This window comes from Eptesicus fuscus, chromosome 21 (genome assembly GCF_027574615.1).
Source record: "Eptesicus fuscus isolate TK198812 chromosome 21, DD_ASM_mEF_20220401, whole genome shotgun sequence".
Lineage (NCBI taxonomy): Eukaryota > Metazoa > Chordata > Mammalia > Chiroptera > Vespertilionidae > Eptesicus > Eptesicus fuscus.
This window is the reverse complement of record NC_072493.1, coordinates 30,135,535-30,158,393: the sequence shown is the minus strand read 5'-3', so window position 1 is coordinate 30,158,393 and position 22,859 is coordinate 30,135,535. Positions and strand designations below refer to the sequence as shown.

Below are 22,859 nucleotides of genomic sequence, written 5' to 3'. Positions count from 1 at the left end.
AAATTAACAAATGGGACTACATCAAAATAAAAAGCTTTTTTACAGCAAAAGAAACCATCAACAAAACAACAAGAAAGCCCACTGCATGGGAAAACATATTTGCAAATGCTATCACTGATAAAGGTTTAATCTCCAACATCTACAGGCAGCTTATGCAACTCAATAAGAGGAAGATAAATGATCCAATAAAAAAATGGGCAACAGACCTAAACAGAATATTTTCAAAAGAAGACAGAAGGAAGGCCAAGAGACACATGAAAACATGTTCAAAGTCACTTATTATCCGAGAGATGCAAATCAAAACAACAATGAGGTACCATCTCACACCTGTCAGAATGGCTATCATCAACAAATCAACAAACAACAAGTGTTGGCGAGGATGCGGAGAAAAAGGAACCCTCGTGCACTGCTGGTGGGAATGCAGACTGGTGCAGCCACTGTGGAGAACAGTATGGAGTTTCCTCAAAAAACTGAAAATGGAACTCCCATTTGACCCAGTAATCCCACTCCTGGGAATATATCCAAAGAAACTAGAAACACCAATCAGAAAGGATATATGCACCACTATGTTCATAGCAGCACAATTTACAATAGCTAAGATTTGGAAACAGCCTAGGTGCCCATCAGCAGATGACTGGATCGGAAAACTGTGGTACATCTACACAATGGAATACTATGCTGCCATAAAAAAGAAGGAATTCTCATCATTTGCAGCAACCTGGATGGAATTGGAGAACATTATACTAAGTGAAATAAGCCAGTCAATGAAAGAAAAATACCACATGATCTCACTCATTTAGGGATAGTAAAGAACATTATAAAGTGGTGAACAAAAAGACAGATACAGAGACAGTAAAGCATCAAACAGACTTTCAAAGTACAGGGGGAAAGTTTGGGAAAGGTGGGGGAGTTATGAAATCAAACGAAGGACTTGTATGCATGCATATAAGCATAAACAATGGACGCAAAACTCTGGGGGGGGAGGGCATGTGTGGGTGTGGGGGGGGGGGGGTAATAGTAAGATATGTACACATATAATACCTCAATAAAAATATAAAAAAAAAAAGAATTTAATATCCATAATATGTAAAGAACTCCTACAGCTCAACAACAGAAAAACAACCCAATTTAACAACCGACAAAGCACATGAATAGACATTTCTTCAAAGAAGATACAAATGCCAATAAACACATGAAAACATGTTCAACATCATTAGTCAATTAAGTAAATATAAATAAAAACCATGAGATACTATTTCTTAACTATCAAGATGGCTACAAATTTTTTTAAAAATAAAACTACCAAAACTGACTCAAGAATAAATACATAAATAATCGGTATAGACAACAAGGAGACTGAATCAGTAATCAAAACTTCCCAACAAAAACGGCCACACCCAGCCGACGGTGACTCCGTGGTTGAGCACCAACCTATGAACCAGGGGTCGCAGTTCGATTCCTTGTCAGGGCACATGCCTGGGTTGTGGACTCAATCCCCCCGTGGGGGGTATGCAGGAGGCAGCCGATCAATGATTCTCTCTGATCCTTGATATCTCTCTCTCTCTCTCTCTCTCTCTCTCTCTCTCTCTCTCTCTCTCTCTCTCCTCCCCCGTCCCTTCCTCTCTGAAATCAATAATTTATATATTATTATATATATATTATATATATATGTGTGTATATATATATATATATATATATTAAAAGGCCAGGATCAGATGGCTTCATTGGTAAATGAAAAGTAACAAGTATTAGTGAAGATGTGCATAAATTGGAACCCTCAGTGCATTGCTGGTGAGAATGTAAGATGGTGCAGATGTGGTTAACAGCCAGTTTTTTTCAAAAAGTTAAAGATAGAATTACAATATAACCCAGCAATTCCACTCTTTGGGTATACGTATATCCAAAAGAATAGAAAATGGGTACTCAAACAGATACTTGCAAGCCAAGTTCATAGCAGCATTGTTTACAACAGCCAAAAAGTAAAAAACAAACCCAAGTGCCCATCAACAGATGAACAGATAAACAAAATGTGGTGTACATATATACTAGGGTATATTATTCAGTCATAAAAAGGAAATTCTGATGGCATGCCACAACACGCATAAACCTTAAAAACACTATGGTAAGTCAAACAAATCCAGATACAAAAGGCCATATATTGCATGATCCTATTTATATGAAATATCCAAAATAGGTAAATCCATAAAGACAGAGAGTAGAGTAGTGGTTGCCATGAGAGGGAGAAATGGGGAATGAATACTTAATGGGCATGAGGTTTCCTCCTGGTGTGATAAAAAAGTGTTTTGAAATAAGATAGTGGTGACGGTTGCACAACATTGTAAAAATATTAAATGCCAATGAACGGTACACTTAAAAATGTTTAACATGGCAAATTTTATGTTATATTTTACCACTATAAAAAAACAGTATACATATGTATGTAAAACTTTGTCATAAAAAGCTAATACAACTTTTAGTACACTTATTCTACTATTTTTATCTTTTATACTTTATTAACCTTTTTTGCTTTTATTTATATTTATTCCTTCCTTTCATTTGTTATTCTTTTTGTAACTTTTTGAGATGAACAATTAGTTTATTCCTTTTTGTTTTTATTCCAATGTGTTTGTTATAAATGTTCCTCAAACCACCAATTTACCAATCGCACAGAAGTTCCAAAACTATTGTTTTCATTCATGTTATTTTTTAAATATTTATTCTGAAATTCAGGTTCTGGTTTTTCCTGAGATTAAATTAATTTTTTAAAAGTCCAATTTACAAGAAGTGAACTTTGCTGATAAAGCAAGAACTATTCTAGGTAATACATTTAAAGTAGGGCATTAAACAGATGAGAAATATCCATGAAAGAACAACCAGGAGGGTGGAAGGACTAGGAAACATAGCTGATAAAAGCAGGAAGGAAAAAAAGATAGGGATACTTACTCCGGAGGAGAAAAGAGTCCTAGTTTCTAATAGCCCAGAACTTTCTGGAATACTTGAAAAACTTCCACAAGCACCTGTTAGGCTCTAGGTGCTGTAGATAAATCACTGAAGCAGAGGTGACCCTGCCTTCAAGAAGACAGTCCTTAAATAAGTACAAAAATAATGGACTGATTACCAGCACCAATGTTGTGAAGGATAAGCACAGGGTTCTCAGAGAATACATAACAGGGAGGTCTACCCTGATCTGGGGTCAGGGAAGGCACCCTCAATGAATCAACTTCAGAGCTGAAAAGTGAGGGACGAGCAGACCAGGCAGAGTCAGGGGCCTTCAGACAGGAGAAACAGCATGAGGAAATGTCCTGAGGCAAAGGAGGTTTGAATGGCCTGAGAGGAGGCAATGAGCGTGGTACACTGGGAAGCAAAGGGAGCCTGGTGTTAGCTGAGCCTGGAAAGGCAGGCAGGTGTTACATCTTGTTAAGTATTTGGGACATTTGCCCAAGAGTGATGGAAGGCCAATGAAGACTTTGGAAAGAGAGTGACATGTTCAGAATTACCTTTTTAATCAATCACTTTAGATATGGTGTGAGAACAGAGGGTGGCAAAGAGGAAATGTTGGGGAGTCCAGTTAAGGAGGCTATTGTTTCTTCCAGAGGGAGAAAGGAGTAGCATGGACTTGGATGGCAGCAGGGGAAATGGCGCTACCTAGGAAATGAAACTGACAGTTTTTGGTGACTGAATTTATCACCCTTACCAACAGGTAGAAATTGCTCAAGAAGGCAGACTTTGGTTCACAAAGCATTTTCCAACAGCGAACACCCTATGCCAAAATAAAAGATTCTGTCCTTCAAGACAGAGAACCCTATTTTCTTGGAAAGTTTCCCAGGAGGGTAGGTGATCATATGTGAAGGATGTATGTGCTGGGTGAAGAATTAAAACTAGATGACATCTAAGATATTCCAACCACTAAGACTCTTTGCTAAAATCAATATAAATGTCAGGCCATCTGGACAACTCCATGTAAAACACCTAGGACAGAAATAAATCATGTCTGTTTATGTATGTATATGAATTATCTTATATTTCTGTTTTCCTCTCTATTCAAACTTAGTTTTGTACAGAAAAATGCACTGATAAATTACCACCAGTACTTTACAGCTTATCATGCAGATGGTGAAAAAATAGTATTATACTAGTATAGCTCTTTCTGGTTCCTTGTATTTCTTTATGTATTGGTGTAAATGTCTCTACTCCTTTGTGCATTTTATCCTAATTTTAGTAAATATCAATAATGTGTATGCTCTGCCAATTCTTTTTTAAAGCCAAGTGAGCAGACCCATTCGACAGAATCTGAGATTATTTGCTTCACCAATAGGAAGCCAAGTTGTTTTGAGCACAACTCCATATCAGGCACTATTGTCCACCAGGCACCAAACTGTAAGTACAGTATCTGGTGTAAAGACATTTTTTCAAACACACTATACTGCCATTTCCAACCACAAAGGATACAAACACCATGCCAACCAGAAGGAGGGGATGTGTGTGTGGGGCGGGGGAAGCACATGGAAAAATGCATCGAGGCTCAGAAATATACTGAAACAATGAGACTAAGAAGGGTTACTAACTGCCTTCAAAGCCAGTGTTCTCCTCAATACTAAAGTCTGAGTGAAGGTAAACCAACACAGACCTGACCGGTGTTGTGAAGTGGTTAGAGCACAGGCCCTTGGACCAAAGGGTCACAGGTTTGATCCCCAGCCCCAGCGCATGCGGGAGGCAACCAATCGATATATATCTCTAACATCAATGTTTCTCTCTCTCTCTCTCTCTCTCTCGCTCGCTCGCTCTCTCGCTCTCTCTCTCCCTTCCTCTCTCTCTAAAATCAATAAAAACATATTTTTTTAAAAAAAAAAGGTCAACCAACACCAAGACCCCTGAAACTGGTTCCTCCACAAGCACCTCTTGGTAATTACTAAAACAATATGGGTTAAAGCATGGTTGACAAATATCTACTCAGACAGCTCAAAGGGGGGGCTTTCCCATTCCAAAAACTCATTTCACAGGCACTCCTTCACATACCAACACATAGACTGGCCTATGCAATCCCTCTCTTGAATGAATGATACAACATACACAACTGTGTGTTCATGCTATAAGCATAGAGAAGCAAGATTTCCTTGTTCCTTTTCTTCTTAGTGCAACCCTCACTGACCTATACCTGAGATTCAGTGTAAAGCACAGAGGCAAGAGAGTGTGAAGGTAGAAGTACCACCTACCAACAAAAGGAGGAAAGTTAGAAGGGAAAGATGAGTAGTGGTGCCACAGTTTAAATCTTGGCTCGACCAACAGCTTCTAAATCATAAAATGGGGATGCTACTAGTACCCCTCTTGCAGGAAGAACTAAATGAGATCGTGTACGTGAAGAATTTATACAATGTCTGGCACCCAATAAACACTCATTAAATGCTATTATTACTGTTTTTCCTATTATTGTTAAGATTATGTTATACAAGAATCATAGCAAGTTGCACTTCAATAACCTCTTTATTCAACAACCAGAATCAGAGAGTAGATTTCTTCAAAAGGCATACCAATTCATTAAGTCAAAAACTAATGGGATTTGCATCAGCTTCCCTCAAAAGTCAATACTGGAGACGTGGCCACGCAAGACTGGGCAAATAATACAACACAGAAGTGCCTCAACATATCAAACACTTTGCCATCTTTGCCATGCTTGATAACCAAGGTAAGAAAACAATCCATGAATTTCTACATAGTACCAAACCATAGATCAATTCAGAGATAAAATTAGGTCTATAGTTGGAAGAAAGTCCTTGCATCCCAAAGGCAGCCACTGTGTCGTTCCCTTCCTCATTCTATTAAAGACAACACCCTTAACAAAGTTGTTTCACGGGGCTCCATGTGTACCATATTCTTCAACGTGAATGTGGTTTTAGGTGGCAACACAGACAAGCAAATCTAGAATGTAAATATCAAGACACAAAAAGTTTTACCCCTTCATTTTTTACGGCAGCAGGTGCTTTGGATTTCCATTAACTTGATCTGACATCCAACAGTTCGTAGATGCGTTTGGATTTCCAAGAAAAGTTAAGACATGGAGTGACCCCCATAATGTCAAGGCCTGTGATGTCAGTCAGTCGAGGCAGGTCCTGACCCCGCTGTCCGTCAACAAGAGAATTAAACAAGATTCAAGGCTGTGCTGAGCTTCCCTGGCCTCCTTTACTAAGTCTTGCATAAGGAAGCAATAATGACGTCAAGATTTTCAAGGCGACTCTACAGAATAGCCCAGGAAGATACTGTCTCTGTCTCATGAGTGATTTTAGTAAAGGCAAATAGCCAGCATTTGTATCCTCTAATGGAGTAAAAGAGGCCAACACTTGTCCTAGTTGGTGTGCCTCAGTTAACTGAGAATCATCCCATGCACCAAGAAGTCACTGGTTTGATTCCAGGTCAGGGCACATGCCCGGATTGCAGGCTCAATCCCCAAGAGGCGGCATGCAGGAGGCAGTCAATCAATGTTTCTCTCCAATCAATACTTCTATCTCTCTCTCCCTCTCTCTCCCTCTCTCTTTAAAGTCAATAAAAATATTTTTTTAAAAAGATGCCAACACTTTATCTTTATTTTTTCCTTGTTATTGAATGTATTGGGGTGACACTGGTTAACAAAAATATACAGGTTTCATGTGCACAATTCCACATCATCTATACACTGTACTGTGTGTTCACCACCCCAAGTCAAGTCTCTGTCCATCACCATTTGTCCCCCCTATATCCTCCTCGCCTCCCCGATCCACTCCCACAGCAGTCACCACACTGTTGTCCCTGCCCATGAATTTTTTCTATTTTTCTCAATCCCTCCAGTCCCACCCCCCAACCAACAACAGCTGTCAGCTTGCTCTCTACCCATGAATCTGTCACTATTTTGCTTATTAGTTCAATTTGTTCATTGGATTCCACATATAAGTGAGATCACATGGCACTTGTCTTTCTCTGACTGGTTTATTTCATGTAACATCATGCTCTCCTGCTCCATCCATGCTCTCGTAAAGGGTAAGAAATCTTTCTTTTTTACAGCTGCATAGTATTCCATTGTGTAAATGTACCACAGCTTTTTTACCCACTCATCTATTGATGGGCACTTGGGGTGCTTCCAAATTTTGGCTATTGTAAATAACATTGCAATGAACATAGGGGTACATATACTCTTGAAATGGTGTTTCAGGTTTCTTTGGATATATTCCAAGAAGTGGAATTGCTGGGTCATAAAGCAGTTCCATTTTTAATTTTTTGAGTTAACTCCATACTGCTTTCCACAGTAGCTGCACCAATATGCATTCCCACCAACAGGGCATAAGGGTTCCCTTTTCTTCACTTCCTCACCAACACTTGTTGTTTGTCGATTTATTGATGATAGCCATTCTGACAGGTGTGAGGTGATATTTTATTGTGGTTTTAATTTGCATTTCTCTAATGATTAGTGACATTGAGCAACTTTTTATCTATCTATGGGCCATCTGTATGTCATCTTTGGAGAAGTATCTATTCAGGATTGTTTGCTTTTTGGTGTGGAGAAGAGGCCAACACTTTTTTTAAAAATACATGGGGTGTTTTTTTTATTTGAGAGAGAGAGAGAGAAAGAGAGGAAACGAGCCAATAACCTGGGCATATGTTCTGACCAGGAATTGAACCAGCAACCTAGAGGTACACAGGACGTCACTCAACCAACTAAGCCACATAGGCCAGGGCGAGACGAACACTTTTAATCACTTGCTGGAGATGTTAGTGAAGACTAAAAAGATGACTTCAAAACTCCCATCCAACTCCAAGTTTCAGCAACCCTCTGAATACAAGACTGCATTAGCTTTATTGATAGTACAAAGCTGGATGCTGTCAGTGAGTTTTGCTTATAAGAAATCAATTCCACTGATTAATTCATCAATAAAAACATAGAAAGTAGACTCAAAGAGTTATAAGCCCGTAGGAAAACTGAAATGTTGAAAATGCCTTCAAGTTTCATACAGAACAATTTGTAGTGATATTGAAGACAATTTCAAACCTGACTATGTTAATTCTTTCATTCAACAAACTGTTTTTTTAGTCTTGCACTATGCTAAGCTAAAGATGGAACAAGACACAGAGATTTACTGCCCTCAGAAAACTTACAATCTGGTGGGAGATTTAGAAAATAAGATAATATATTACAACATATCTGAATGCTATAATGAGAGAAGAACACGGTTCCACTGGAGCCCAAAGAAAACCCTTGATGAGTCAGGGAATTTTTGCCAAGAACATTAAAGCTGAGACTCAAAGGATAAATAGAAATTAATCAAGCAAAAATGTGGCAGGGCTGATAACGGAGAGTGCTCCAGTCATTTGGAAGGGGATTAAAGTAGAGCACCTGGCACGCAAGGAACGGGGGACAGGTATCCCCAGATAAACTATATGCTAAGTGGAGAACTTAGTAGGATGTGAGAAGAGGTCAAATCACAAAGCACCTAAATCAATTAAAGGTATTTCATCAAGAGAGAGAGACATGGTAAAATGGCGGGTTTAGCAAGATCCTTGTTATGGAGAAAAATTGGACTACATGCAGAGATATCACCTGAGAGGTGCTGGAGTGACCGAAACAATGGGAGTTGTCTCTTAAATTAAAGTGGTGAGAATGAACATGAAGAAAAAAGATGATTAAATATGCAGGATGCTGATTCAACAGAACATACACTGTTTCTGGGTCAAAAAGGAGGCCATACTTCTAGCTACGGGACAGGTGGATGGCTGATCTAGGAACCCAGAAGGAAAAGCACATTTTACATAGGAAGATCCTAGGTACAACTTTGGATATTTTGAGTTTTATGAGAGACCAAGTGGAGTTGGATAGAGAGCTCTGGAGCCCAGGAGAAAAATCCAGACAAGTGTCAGAGTCTAGGAAACCATCCATACAGTCACTGTAGCACAAGGAGGGAACAGAAGAGCCCTGGGTCAAAACCGTAAGAAGCTCCAAAATGTAAGGAACAGGCAACAGAAGATGAAGACACAAAGGCAACTGATGAGCAGAAGAAACATTTGGGGAAAATGTCTCGATAATAAGGGGCTGGTCAGGTGGGTGCAAGACTTACCAGGTGACCACTTTGTAAGTTATATAAATGTCTAACCACTATGCTATACACCTGAAACTAATATTGATTGAATGTCAAGTGTAACTGAAAAATTAATGGAAGAAAAAATTTTAAAGAATAAGGGGCAGGGACCCAACAGCCTCTGAAATATGCCCCTACAGGTGGTCTTGTGTAACATGATATATGGAGAAACAATAGAATCATAAGAGAGACATGATAAAATGGGGGAGTTAGAAAGATCCTTGTGAGTACCTACCATAGTTCTAGATCTGTTGAAACATAATTTTTAAAAACACTGGACAACCACCACCATCACCCAACACATGGTTGTCTGTCAGTACTCAAGACCCAAGATGACCCAAGAGGCTGTCAAATGATAAATGTGTGTATCTTCAAAGTAGGCACTGATAACCTAAAATATAACCAAGGTGACATATGTGTATTCTGGAGGATCCAGAGCAGAGAGACTCACCAATGAGTGAATGGCAACAATTGATGGTGATATTCCACCAAGGTCCCCTTCAGGGTCGATGTGCCCATCCCCTCAGCTTCTAGAAACATTCTGCTGCTCTGGGTTCACAGATATGTCCCTCAAAGGGAACTGTCCTCCACCCCAGGAACCATCCCTGCTCAAGAACATACCCTCTCCCATAGGCTGCCTCCCAGCAGTGACTGGCTGATGCAGGGATTGGAGGACCCAGTTCCCTTGCCTTGATCTGGGACATTTCTGAAGGGCCATCCCAGCTTCAGAGCTGCCCATAGGATCAGATGAGACCTCAGCAGTAACCTCACTGCAGGTCAGTTTCACCATCTGTCCAATCCTACTTTCCTCACTTCCTTACAGGTGTATCTCTAGAGTGCATTCTCTAAATACAATTCTCCATTTCAGAGTCCATTTCCAGGCAACCCAATGTAAAATGAATGGTGTACATCAAACTGGGCTGAGCCACTGAGGCTAAAGAAAAGAGGCAGAGTTGCCAATGCAGAGGCAGCTGTAAACCTCGCAGCAGCCTCTGTGTCTGTCGGCATGAAAGGGACTCTGTCACAGGCAGGACTTCACAGAGATGGGTTACTCTCCATCTAGTCATCAACTGTGATGAGGGACAATGGCTTGAATGTTTCCATTCATTTTATGGGACTGTTATTACCTAATAAATCTATACAAGATCTGCTAGAAGGCAAAATGGAAACTTGAAGTTCAAGGGCAATCTGAAGGAATCCTCTTAGAAAAGGGAGAGAGTAACACGAAACAGGAAGCCTTAAAGGAAGTTCACTCAAGAGAAGGCCAAGGTGTCCTGGAAGCATAGGCTTGATCATTTTCAATGAGTCACTCAACAAGTATTTGTTAAAATGCTACCATGTGCCCAGCCAAGTGCCACGAGATGGGAATACCATCATGAATAATGCAGACATGGTCCCTACCCTTACAAAGCTTAGAGACTAGCAGAAAATGCTGGAGCTCAGCAATGCAAGCCTTTCCCCAATCAAAATGTTTCTAGGAAACCTAACATAAAATCAGAAGCATGTGGTAATTTCTTAGTGCAGATGTCGTTTGTAAATTTAACTTATGACACTTTTTTTATCACTGAGTTAACTCAGGAGCTCAGTAAAAACTATTTTCATTAATAGCACCATTTTTAAATGAGGTCCGAGGATGATAGCTGTCTTCCTAGAACAGCCTGGGAAATGTATACCTGCATTTGGTTAGTTTTCAAATAAGAAAATGATCTTGATTTTCTCTGAAACATGGTTATAAGAGGCAGCAGGTTTGGTTTGGTTTGATCATCCTGTTTTGCAATCTCAGAGCATTCTGCATTCTAACTGATCCTGAAGTCTAAAAGAAGAGATGAAGGAAATGTCTGTTCCATGGTTGAACATCTAACATAGAATAACTGCTCACATTCCTTCTCTCAAATTTAAAAGTCAGGGCAGAAGGACCTAGAACTCTCAGTAAGCCCAACATTACATTTTTATAGCATATAAGAATACAAGGTGTTAGACATTTAGTCATTATCACACACTATTACACCACATCTAGAACATTCACCAACTACCTCAACCTGAACTTTGAGTCATTTATAATTAGAAACAACCAATTAAATGCATTGTGCTATAAAACATGTTTGCTTGTACATTTAGTGTGAGGAGTTATGAACAGGCCTGAATTTTTTAAGACCACTGCAGAACTACAACATTGCTAAAACAATGTATATACCAGAAGTTCAAATATATGTCCAGACATTGCAGGAAAAGCTGTATTATTTTTTTTAATTTAAATTTTGTTGAAATTATTACATATGTCTTCTTTTTCCCCCATTGACTTCTCCCTGCCCACTCCCACCCCCAGCACATGCCCTCACCCCCGTACTGTCTGTGTCCATTGGTTATGCTTATATGCATGCATACAAGTTCTTTGGTTAGTCTCTTACCTGCCCTCCCCACCCACTCCTGCCTTCCCTCTGAGGTTTAACAGTCGGTTCGATGCTTCTATGTCTTTATTTTTGTTCATCAGTTTATGTTGTTCATTATATTCCACAAATTAGTGAGATCATCTGATATTTGTCTTTCTCTGACTGACTTATTTCGCTCAGCATAATGCTCACCAGGTCCATCCATGCTGCTGCAAATGGTAAGAGTTCTTTCTTTTTCACAGCAGCATAGTATTCCGTTGTGTAGATGTACCACAGTTTTTTAATCCACTCATCTTCTGATGGGCACTTAAGCTGTTTCCAAATCTTAGCTATTGTAAATTGTGCTGCTATACACATAGGGGTGCATATATTCTTTCTGGTTGGTGTTTTGGATTTCTTTGGATATATTCCTAAAAGTGAGATGACTAGGTCAAATGGGAGTTCAATTTTTAATTTTTTGAGGAAACTCCATAGTTTTCCACAGTGGCTGCACCAGTCTGCATCCCCACCAGCAGTTCCTTTTCCTCCACATCCTCATCAGCACTTGTCATTTGTTGATTTGTTGATAGTAGCCATTCTGACAGGTGTGAGATGGTATCTCATTATCATTTTGATTTGCATCTCTCAAATGATTAGTGACTTTGAGCATTTTTTTTCATATGTCTCTTGGCTTTCTGTATGCCCACTTTCGAAAAGTGTCTATTTAGGTCTTTTGCCCACTTTTTTATTGGATTATTTATCTTCCTTTTGTTGAGTTGTAGGAGTTCCCTATAAATTTTGGAGATTAAACCCTTATCAGTGATAACATTTGCAAATATGTTCTCCCATACAGTGGGCTTTCTTGTTTTGTTGGTTTCTTTTGCAGTGCAGAAGCTTTTTACTTTGATGTAGTCCCATTTGTTTATTTTCTCCTTAGTTTCCATTATCCTAGGACCTAGGAGATGTGTCAGTAAAGATATTGGTATGAGTTATGTCTGATATTTTGTTGCCTATGTATTTTTTAAAATTTTTTACAGTTTCCTGTCTTACATTTAAGTCCTTAATCCATTTTGAGTTTATTTTTGTGTATGGTGTTAAGTTGCTGGTCTGGTTTCTTTTTTCTTTTTTTTTTTTGCATGTATCTGTCCAATTTTCCCAACACCATTTATTGAAGAGACTGTCTTGACTCCATTATATGCTCTTGCCTCCTTTGTCAAATATTAATTGAGCATAATTGCTTGGATCTATTTCTGGGTTCTCTATTCTGTTCCATTGTTCTATATGTATGTTCTTGTGCCAGTACCAGGCAGTTTTGAAAACAGTGGCTTTGGAATATAGTTTGATATCTGGTATTGTGATCCCTACAACTTTTTTCTTCTTTCTCAGGATTGCTGTGGCTATTTGGGGGTTTTTATTATTCTGTATAAAATTTTGGACAGTTTGTTCTAGGTCTGTGAAATATGCTATTGGTATTTTAATGGGGATTGCATTGAATCTATAGATTGCTTTGGGTAGTATGGACATTTTAATGATGTTAAGTCTACCAATCCATGAACACGGTATATTCTTCCACTTGTTTATAACTTCCTCTATCTCTTTTTTCAATGTCCTATAGTTTTCTGAGTACAGATCTTTTGCCTCCTTGGTTAAGTTTATTCCTAAGTATCTTAATTTTTTGTTGCAATGGTAAATAGGAATGTTTGTTTAGTTTCTCTTTCTGTAAGTTAATTATTAGTGTATAAAAATGCCATCGATTTCTGAGTGTTAATTTATCCTGCTACATTGCTGAATTCATTTATTAAATCTAGTAGTTTATTGATGGAGTCTTTAGGGTTTTCAATGTACAATATCACATCATCTGAGAAAAACGACAGTTTTACTTCTTCTTTTCCAATTTGGATACCTTTTATTTCTTCTTCTTGTCTAATCACTATGTCTAGCACTTCCAACACTATGTCAAACAGGAGTGGTGAAAGTGGGCATCCCTGTCTTGTTCCTGTTCTTAGGGGAAATGGTTTTAGTTTTTGCCCATTGCGTATGATGTTGGCTGTAGAGGTTTGTCATAGAAGGCTTTTATTATGTTGAGGTATGATCCCTTTATTCTCACTTTGCTGAGAGTTTTTATCAAAAAAGGGTGAAAAGCTGTATTCTGAGGTCTGCTCACCAAAAAAAAAAAAAAGAGAGAGAGAGAGTTGACCTGGCTGTCATTTTAACACACTGAACGCGCCAATGTGTTAAAAATATGGTCTGAAACTACATGTGGGTGTTAGGTCTTTTAATGATCACATTCTGAACAACAGTTTAAAAGACATTCATGGCTGCAGCCTCAGCCCTTACCATAGTTCTAGGCACATAGTTGCCAAACAATAAATATTTGGTTGATGGATTATTGAACAAGACTATTTTTAAATAAAATAAAATCCAGCATTTGTATAAAATTCACGGTTTGTTAGTATTGAGACATAATTTTTAAAGCACTGGACTAGAAGACAAAGAAATGAAAATCAAAGAGGAAAATTCCTTCATTGAGGATCTGAGAATATGGTGGTGATCTTTGGCAGGGGAATTCCTGGCGTGGCGGCGTGTGGCCCAGAGCCCCAGTCCCACTGATGTGTCCTTAAAGTTTCCAGGCTGACAATCCTCTGAGTCATTTACAAAGCAATGTAGTGGTGGGTCAATGCTGGGGATTCTGAGAGAGATGGGGTCAAGAGGGAATAACTAGGAACAGCATCCTTTATAGTAAGAGAAAGCAGGGTGTACAATGACAAACTAATGGCCCTCCAAGGCTTCTCAGGAACCAGTTACTTTATTAGTCCTGGTCCACTGGTGGGGCTTTCACTGGAGCGATGTGACCTTTGGAAGCTGCAGCTTCTATCCACTGTCTAAGGCTAACTGGGCAATGTAAGAAGGAGATGATGCACTAAAAGAAGGGGCAATAAGGGTTGGGTTGGGACAAGAGGAGCTACTCTTCATCATTTGGTCAACCACCAGAGCCAAAGGCTGACTCAGGGCAGAACCAGGAGAGGGCTACCCTAGAGGTCTAGCACTTACCTATGCCTGCCATCCCAAACATGGCTCCACTGGAACAACTCTAGTTGATACCAAGGCTGAGCAGGGTTCTTAGAACTCTAGGCTTACCCCTCTTCACACATGTATACAAATAAGATGACAGCTACTAACAAATAAGGTGTTTATTGAAGAAGTAACAGACTCAATCAGGCGAGTTTTCAAAAACAGAAGAGATCTCATTTTACAGCAGAGGCCACCAAGGTTCAAAAGGATTAAAAGAATTATCTGGCCCTAGCTGGTTTGGCTCAATGGATAGAGTGTCGGCCTGTGGAGTGAAGGATCCTGGGTTCGATTCCAGTCAAGGGCACATGCCTGGGTTGAGGTCTTGATCCCCAGTAGGGGGCGTGCAGGAGGCAGCCGATCAGTGATTCTCTCTCATCACTGATGTTTCTATCTCTCTCTCCCTCTCCCTTCCTCTCTGAAATCAATAAAAATATATATTTTTTTAAAAAGAATTATCTGGTCACACAATGTTATCAAATGGTGATGTGTGAATGGGAACACTGTTTCGATCAGGATTCATCCAGAGAAGCAGTACCACTAGAATATATGTATTAATTTATTGCAAGGAATTGGCTTACATGGTTGTGATGCTGGCTAGGCAAGTCTGAAGTACACAGGGCAGGCCATTAAGAAGGACAAGATGGAACTCTTCCAGGCTGAAGCTGGTGTCCACAGATGGAATTTCTTCTTCAGGGAAGCCTCAGTTCTAATCTTAAGACCTTTCAACTGTTTGAATCAAGTCCACCAAGATAATCTAGGACAACCTCCCCTGGTAAAGTCAACTGATTATGGACTTTAATCATATCTACACAATACCTTTACAACACCTGGATTAGTGTTTGAATGAATAGCTGAGGACTGGAGCTAACCGAGTTGACACATAAAACTGACCATCACATTCATTTATCAGTAGTGTTCCACCCAGTCTACCTCTCCTCTCACAAGAACGCTAGTGTGGCAAAACCTTAAGGAAGAATTTTATCTTCTTGTTCTCAACTTGCAAGATCTCTTTCTTGAACAAATTTTACTTAGCAAGGTTCTGTATGACTACATTATACATGTCCTACTATTTTTCTCCAGGCAAAGCCACTGAACACACCAGACTGTCATAGGTCAGCGAGAGAAGAATATGTAAGGTTTATGAAAAATTATTTCTTCTAAGCATGTAGGGTCCAATAACCCAAACTCTATATACACTACAACATTTTTATTACCCAAGTCATACAAACTAGCAGAGCATGTGTAGAAGTAGGAGAATGGAGATGGCTGATCCATTCTCCCACTCCATCCTTGGATAGCACATTCACTCACTCCTCGCTATCACACCCAAGATTCTTAAGTGTCACCCAAATAAGGAGTCTTTACATGCACATTCCTCACACACCCCCACTCATCATCACACTGCAATCAAGTCCTCCCCCAGCTGCCAATACACTGTATGGAACAGATGCTCCCCCCAGGTGACGAATGACTTACTGGTTATGAAATCCAAAGGACACTGGTTGTTGACCATATCTTCTTTCTTGAAATGTAATTTTTCACTCTCTTCCGTAACAACAAAGCCTCTTGTTTTTCCTCTTCCTCTCTTGCTAGTCCTTGTATATCTGATCTTTCTCTTCTTCCATTCTTTAAGTGTCCATTTTCTCCAGTACTCCATCATTGGACCTTCCTCATGTTTATACACTGTCATTGGCTTTTATTATAATCTATACATAAATGATTCCCAATCTCTATCTTCATGCTAAATAATGCGTCTGAGCTTCAGACTCACATGACCTGCCACTATGGACATCTGTATCTGGATGTCCCACAAACACTCTGAATTCATTGTTCTTTCCGCTGCCTTCAATCAATGTGTCTTCCTAGGTTCTCTATCTCCATGACTGGTCACACCAGACATCTAATGGACTAAAATAGAAACCAATCCCTACATACTGTCAATAAGGTTTTATTTGAAAGGGAGAGGGGAGAATGCAGCTGAAAATCACACTTTCTAGCCTCCTTTGTAGCTAGATGACCACATAATTAGGTTCCGGCCAATGAGCTGAAAGCAGGGTTGTATGGAACTTCTAAACAGCTGTCTATAGAGGATGACTCAACTTTTTCCCTTCCCTCCTTCTTGCTTCTTCCTTCCCTTTATGAAAAAGATGGCTAGGGCTCCATGACCATCCTGGAACAAGTAGTGACCTTGAGGACGGAGGCCACAGCTGAAGATGAAAGAGACAGAGGGAGCCTGGTACCCTGAGAACTTCATAGAGCATAATACCAAGCTGGAACTCCATGCTTATTTCAATTCACATTTGGAAAAAAATCTTGTTTAAGTTACTGTATATTTTCTATTATACGCATCCAAACATAATACTGACTGATATACAAATTGTGTTCTTTTTAAATCTTTCAATTCCATCCAGGTGTCTCCATCTCCACTACCACTCCCTTAGTTCAATCCACCAACACTGTTTGTTTCAATTACTGAAACAGCATATTAACTGGTCACCCTGCTTCTAGTCTTCTTTCAAACTAATCCATTGTCCATTTCTGGAAATCAAACCAACAACCTTTCAGTGCATGGGACCACACCCAGACAACTAAGCCACACTGGCCAGGGTGTAACTTGCTTTGACTCTATCTCCCACCAAACCATAGGCTCATTGAGAGCATCATCCCTCTAGTGCTTGGCATATATTTGGTGTTCTATTAATGTGAAATAAATTGTGATGGTGCTATGAATTCAACCACATCTATACCTCTCCTCACCATCCAAAAGATGCAGAATAATCCATATCTTTAGAATCTAAATGTATGTCTCCAATACATATGATTTTCAATAGTAACAATGCCTAAGCACAAGGCTGTAAGGGATGGACTGACCTGTTAAGGGCAAACACTAGCCAGGTGGAGACTCAAGCAAACTGTATTTTCATTAGATTTGTTTTGGGGTTTGATTCTAGTTATAAAGTTCAATAGATTTCAACAGTCTGCCTCAATCCATTTTTGCGAATAAGCCCTGCTATTTTTTAGTGCATGATTTTTCTAAACACAAGGTGTATACATATCACTATAGCAGAAATCCCTATGCTCATCCCAGCAGCAAAGTCGATTTTTAACTAAATTTCTTTTAACAAAACTAAAATTATCCTATTATTATTGTTATTTGTTTCGTGTGTTTTTGGAATGAAATTAAAGCAGTATTTTTATACACACACACACACATACGCACCCACATAATCACATGCACGTATACATTAAATAAGTATCAACGCATGCATCACTCCCAAAAAAGACATATGGTACATTTCATCCTTTTAAAATAGACTTTGGGAAGTATAAATAAACTGAATGTTGACAAATACACAAGGAACTATCACTGTCAAGCCCATCTCTATAAATTGATTTTAGCATCAGGTATCTGTCTGGATACAAAAGGAAATCTCTTATCCAGGTGCTCTGGTCTACATTCTGCTAAACATAAGGGTCATAAAGTGGTAGTCTATGAACCAGGTCTAGGCTGACTTACTCTATAGAAATACAGCATTCCCTTTGAACATTTTTGCCAAGTGCAGACCTCCTCCACAATACTAGCTAACACAAGGGAGGGGGTGTAAAATACTGCCCAAAATCCACATGAAAAGCCACATGGTTGAAGCTTAGATGCATTCAGTCCTTCTAATGAATAACAGTGTAGTTCTCTGGAAAGGGATTCACTCACTTCCTTCCAGAAGGAACTGACAGCCACCCCTACACATGGTGTTAACACCACTAAGAGACCATGAGCCAGGGAAGAAAAGAGAACAAAGAGTAACACCACAAGGATAACAAAGGTCACCCAACGTACTTTATATATACTTAATTCAGTCTTCTGTTCACTGATTAGGTCAACAAGTATCTGAATGTGCAAGGAGTTAGGGACACAGAGATGGACAAGACAAGAGAACTGGGTTCCTGATACCCAAACATCTTAACAAATGATTGGCTAGAATCCTGGTATTGCAAGCTCTAATGCTTCCCGAAGCCAGATAAGCAATGTCAGAGTGAAGGAGAATGGGCACATGGTAATAGGGAGTGTGGGACAAGGACAAACTAGAGATCACATGGTCCCTCTAAAGTTACTTAAATCCATTTTTCTTATTTATAACCTTTGAGATAAAGCAACATACATAGGTAGCCTAGACCTGGTTCATAGAATACCACTTTATGACCCTTATGTTTAGCAGAATGTAGACCAGAGCACCTGGATAAGAGATTTCCTTTTGTATCCAGACAGATAACCTGATGCTAAAATCAACCAATATTTAAGATCATTTTTCTGTAAGTGATGGCTATAATACAACAAATGATAACTCTACTATAGGAAAAACAAAGTAGAACAATCTACCAAGATCCAAAATTTTGAAAACTGAGCTTGAGTCCATATTTCTTCATTATGATTGAAGAGTGCTATTACATAATCAAAGTTTTCATTTTCTGACCTAAAATCTACTATTTGGAGTTCAAGGTTGGTATTATGCTCTATAAAGTTCTCAGGGTACGCTTTACAATTTAGTTATCTGAAATACCAAAGAGAAGATGAAGAATCTCTATAACTCAAATCACATCTTCACCAGAAAGGGTCAAGAATAATGTCAGTAGATACACAAGTGAAATATATCAATTACAAATGTAATAGTTCTCAGCCCATTCAAAATGTGGTTTCTTGGTTAGAGGTTACAAGAAGCCATTTTATAAATACTCAAATATATATTTAATGTAATACCAATATTGAGCATTAGATCAGTTTCCTTCTCTTTTTTCTTTCAAGGTCAATCAAAGTACTAAATCCAAGTGTTATCCTTAAGTAAACATCCTATTTTTTACACACACAACAAATTTACAGTTAAAGCTACATATGTTAATGTACAATTAGCACTTCTTAATTGTTTTTAAAGCTCAATTTGGACAACAATTTAAATTCTTCAGTATATGTTAAGTGTTGTAGACACAAGCTATAAAAATGTTGACATTGGTTATAGTCTCATAATTCACTTTAGCTTTTTAAGTAATGTCCATGCAATAAAGCAGTCACATGAAAATTATTTTACATCTAGTACAATTACCTACAGAAGTAATTATTATTATTGTCCTGTTTATTGAATTTCAATAAGAACTCTTGAGGTGCTAAGACAGTTCCAAGGACAGTGTGAAAACTCCCCTTTTAACAGACTCATCTGGCAACTATAATTACCAGTGTTAAGGAGGGCAGTTTCAGATGAACATTAAACAAGAAATTATCCCCTGAAGATTCATAAGTTCCAAACTTTACATGGGTAAGTACTGACAGTTCCTAATATGTTCTCTTAACGCCTTCATGATTTAACTTTTTACTCAGGCGTGGTCAGCAGCTCTAAGATGACTCAATAACAATGGGTAGAAAAATCCACACTCCCAACAAGATGAGTTTTGCCCCTGAACAATATCTACTTTTGGCCAATGCACAAATAGGGCTAGTTATACTTCAAAAAGCTCAATCAAACCTCCCAACTTTACTGTGCTTCAACTTTTGATTTCAGAAATTGCTCTGCCATCTTAACACAGACCAGAGTGCTTCCTGGGTGACCCATTGGCCATAATCTGACAGAGTTTTCCACCAAGTTTCTACCCAGCTTCGTCTTCCTTATTAGCATAGGGGTGAGGAAGGCAGTAGAGCAGAGGTCAGCTCGCATCATTCTCTCAGTGAGTGCTAAGATCACCCATCCATCCCACCTGAGCCCACCTGCTAGTGGTCCATGACTAGGCCTCACCAAGTCCAGAATCATTAAAAGACCCTAGTGGCACAGGAAGCCAAGATGCTAACTTTCTTGTTCTCCATTCTTCTCATGCCAGCCAGCAAATCCACCATCTTGAAAAAACTTCAGCTGTTCAGAGGGCCAGAGAAAAAAGCTCATCGCAGGTGAATCACCCCTTGCATTCTCTTCTGGGTGAATCACCCCTGCCGTCTCTTACCCACGAGGCCAATTCTACCTTTTCAGAATTTGACCAAAAACTTTTACCAAAAGCCTCGAGAACCAGGGTGAGTGTTAATGGAGTCAAGGTCCAAGCTGACTGATGACGCTTGTTTCTTGGAGGACCAACAGGCCTTCGGGCTGAAGATGGCTGGTCTCTTAGCTTCCTCATCCTGAACCTTCTCTTGGGGACCAATACCTCTTCGGGGGCGCTCTCCCCAAGGAGTAGAAGTTGTTCTCATTTTGTCCACTCGTGGGGAATCCAAACGCATGAACAGTTCTGTCCAGAGCTAGCTAAAACCTAGCTTCCCATAGGCCATGGCTGTTTACTGTTTCCAAGATGACAGATTAATGTATATCTTGACCCCTTTTGAGACGCTTTCGAAGTATCAGATGCGGGCCACGACCTGCGTGTACCTGGAGACAGGTATCCACTGAAGACGACAGAGTGTTGGGAGCACAGCTCACATCCCATGTCTTCTAGCAACGTGTTACCACCCACCTTCCACGTTCTCTTCCTTCCACCGAGGGCCGTCTGCAGCGCCCCCTTCCGCCCCCAGTGAGCACCACACCTGCAAGGCCCGCCCCCCACGCCCCGGCCTGGAGGGCTCCTCGCCCTGTCTGGGGCAGCAGGTGGGGGGAGGGGGCGCCGGCCTGGTGGCCCGGGAGAGCGGTTTGACGGGGCGTCTCCCGAACCCCCCACCCTGCCGCCTCCTCCGCACCTCCCCCACCAGGACCGCGCTTCGCCCGGGCTGGGCTCCGCTCCCACCGCCCGCCCCCCCCCCCCGCCGCCCCCGCTCTTCCGCGCCCCCGGCCCACCCCGGGCCACGCACCTCCCGCCCCGCACCCGCTCTGGCCGCGATGCGGCCCCCCGCATTCCCGGCACGTCCGGCTCTGACTTTTACCTGTACTTTCTGTACTCGAGGCGGCTCGTCGGGCGAGAAACACCTCCCCGGGACCGCTACCTCCCCCGCCCCGGCTCCGCCCGGCTTCCTCCTTCCCCTCCAAGGCCGCAAAGTAGATGGAGTAAGAGTGTGTGTGCGAGAGAAAGAGAAAGAGGGAGCGGGCGCGGGCGCCGCGGGAGGGCGGGCGGGAGGGAGGCGCGCCCGGCCCCCGCCGCCCTCCGGCCGCCGCTGCCGCGAGCTCGGCAACTCCGGCTCGCGCCCGGCCCCGGCTCCGGCCCGGTCCCCGCCGCCCGCCGCCCGCCGCCGCCCACGGGCTGGGGCCGCCCGAGCCCCCGCGTCCCCGTACCTCGTAAAGGTCCCCAGAAGCCATGCCAGGCTGCGGAACTTGGCTCGCCGGGTGTGCGCGTCGGCTCCTCGCTCGCGCCCTCCGTGCGTGTGCGCGGGGGGCTAGGGTGCGCGTGTGTGCGCGCGTGTGTGTGCGAGTGTGTGTGTGTGTGGTGTGTTGAGTAAACTGTGTTTTTGCAGAATGACAGGCTTGGGGGCTGCCTATGCGCAGAATCAGAGCGGGCGGCGGCGGAGCTGGCGTAACCGGCAGCGGCGGCGGCGGCGGCGGCGGCGGCGGCACTAGCGCGGGCAGCAGCGACGGCCGCGCAGCGCGCCCGGGTGGCACCGACGCGGCCCGAGCGCCGCGGCCCCCGCGACCCGGCGGCGGTGGCTGCAGCGGGCAACGGCTCGCCCCGGCGCCGCCTGCAGGAAGCCGCCCCGCGCCCGCCGCCGGCCCGGACGCTGCTGCCACTGGGCGAGTCCCCGCCCCCCGGGAACCCGGCCCGGCCCCCGGGGCGGGAGGGGGGCGGGGGCGACTGCGGGGCCGCGCCCCGGGGGACCGGTCCGGTGTAGGGGAACGCTTGGGCCCGCCCCGCCGCCCCGGGCCGGCTCTCGAGGCGGCCGGTGGAGCCCCCCGGGGGGTGACGGGCCAGGTGCTCGCCCTTCGAACCTGGGCCCAGGCTGCGAAGGGGCGGCCGGGAGACAGGTAGAGGGCTGTGGTGACAGGTCGCAGGACAGGGGCCCCAGGGGGGCTCAGCGAGTCCCAGGTCCTCACCTCTTCCCCCACCCCAGAAAGGGAGTGGGCGCCGCCCTAGAAGACCTGGCTCCGCCGGACCTTGGCTGCATAACCCTTCGTCCAGGCTGGTTTGTAAGATGTGGAGGCCACGGGGAGGAGGGAAGAAATGGCTCATCCAGAGGCGCCAGGGAGAGCTAGGACAGCGTCCCATAAACCCTAGAAACTCTTGAGAGCCTGGCTTGGCCTTCCCTCAACACCCCCACCACCACCTCAAAATTCATTCACTCATCCATTATTCAACAAATGGTTTCCAAAGTCTACCCAAACTGCACAGTGTTCCTGGAAAGACACAGTTGGGACCCTGCCCACAAGGGACT

General features: G+C 42.1%; 1 protein-coding gene across 1 annotated transcript in view; it reads right to left on the bottom strand.

The window, feature by feature from the left end:
- The window catches only part of CDYL2 (chromodomain Y like 2), a 159,941-nt gene extending 137,915 nt beyond the window's left edge, over window positions 1-22,026 (bottom strand). The window contains exon 1 of the mRNA XM_054711032.1: window positions 21,769-22,026. Coding sequence (XP_054567007.1) covers window positions 21,769-21,792 — 24 coding nt within the window. The 5' untranslated portion in view covers window positions 21,793-22,026. The remainder of the gene's footprint in view (window positions 1-21,768) is intronic.
- Window positions 22,027-22,859: the final 833 nt, after the last annotated feature.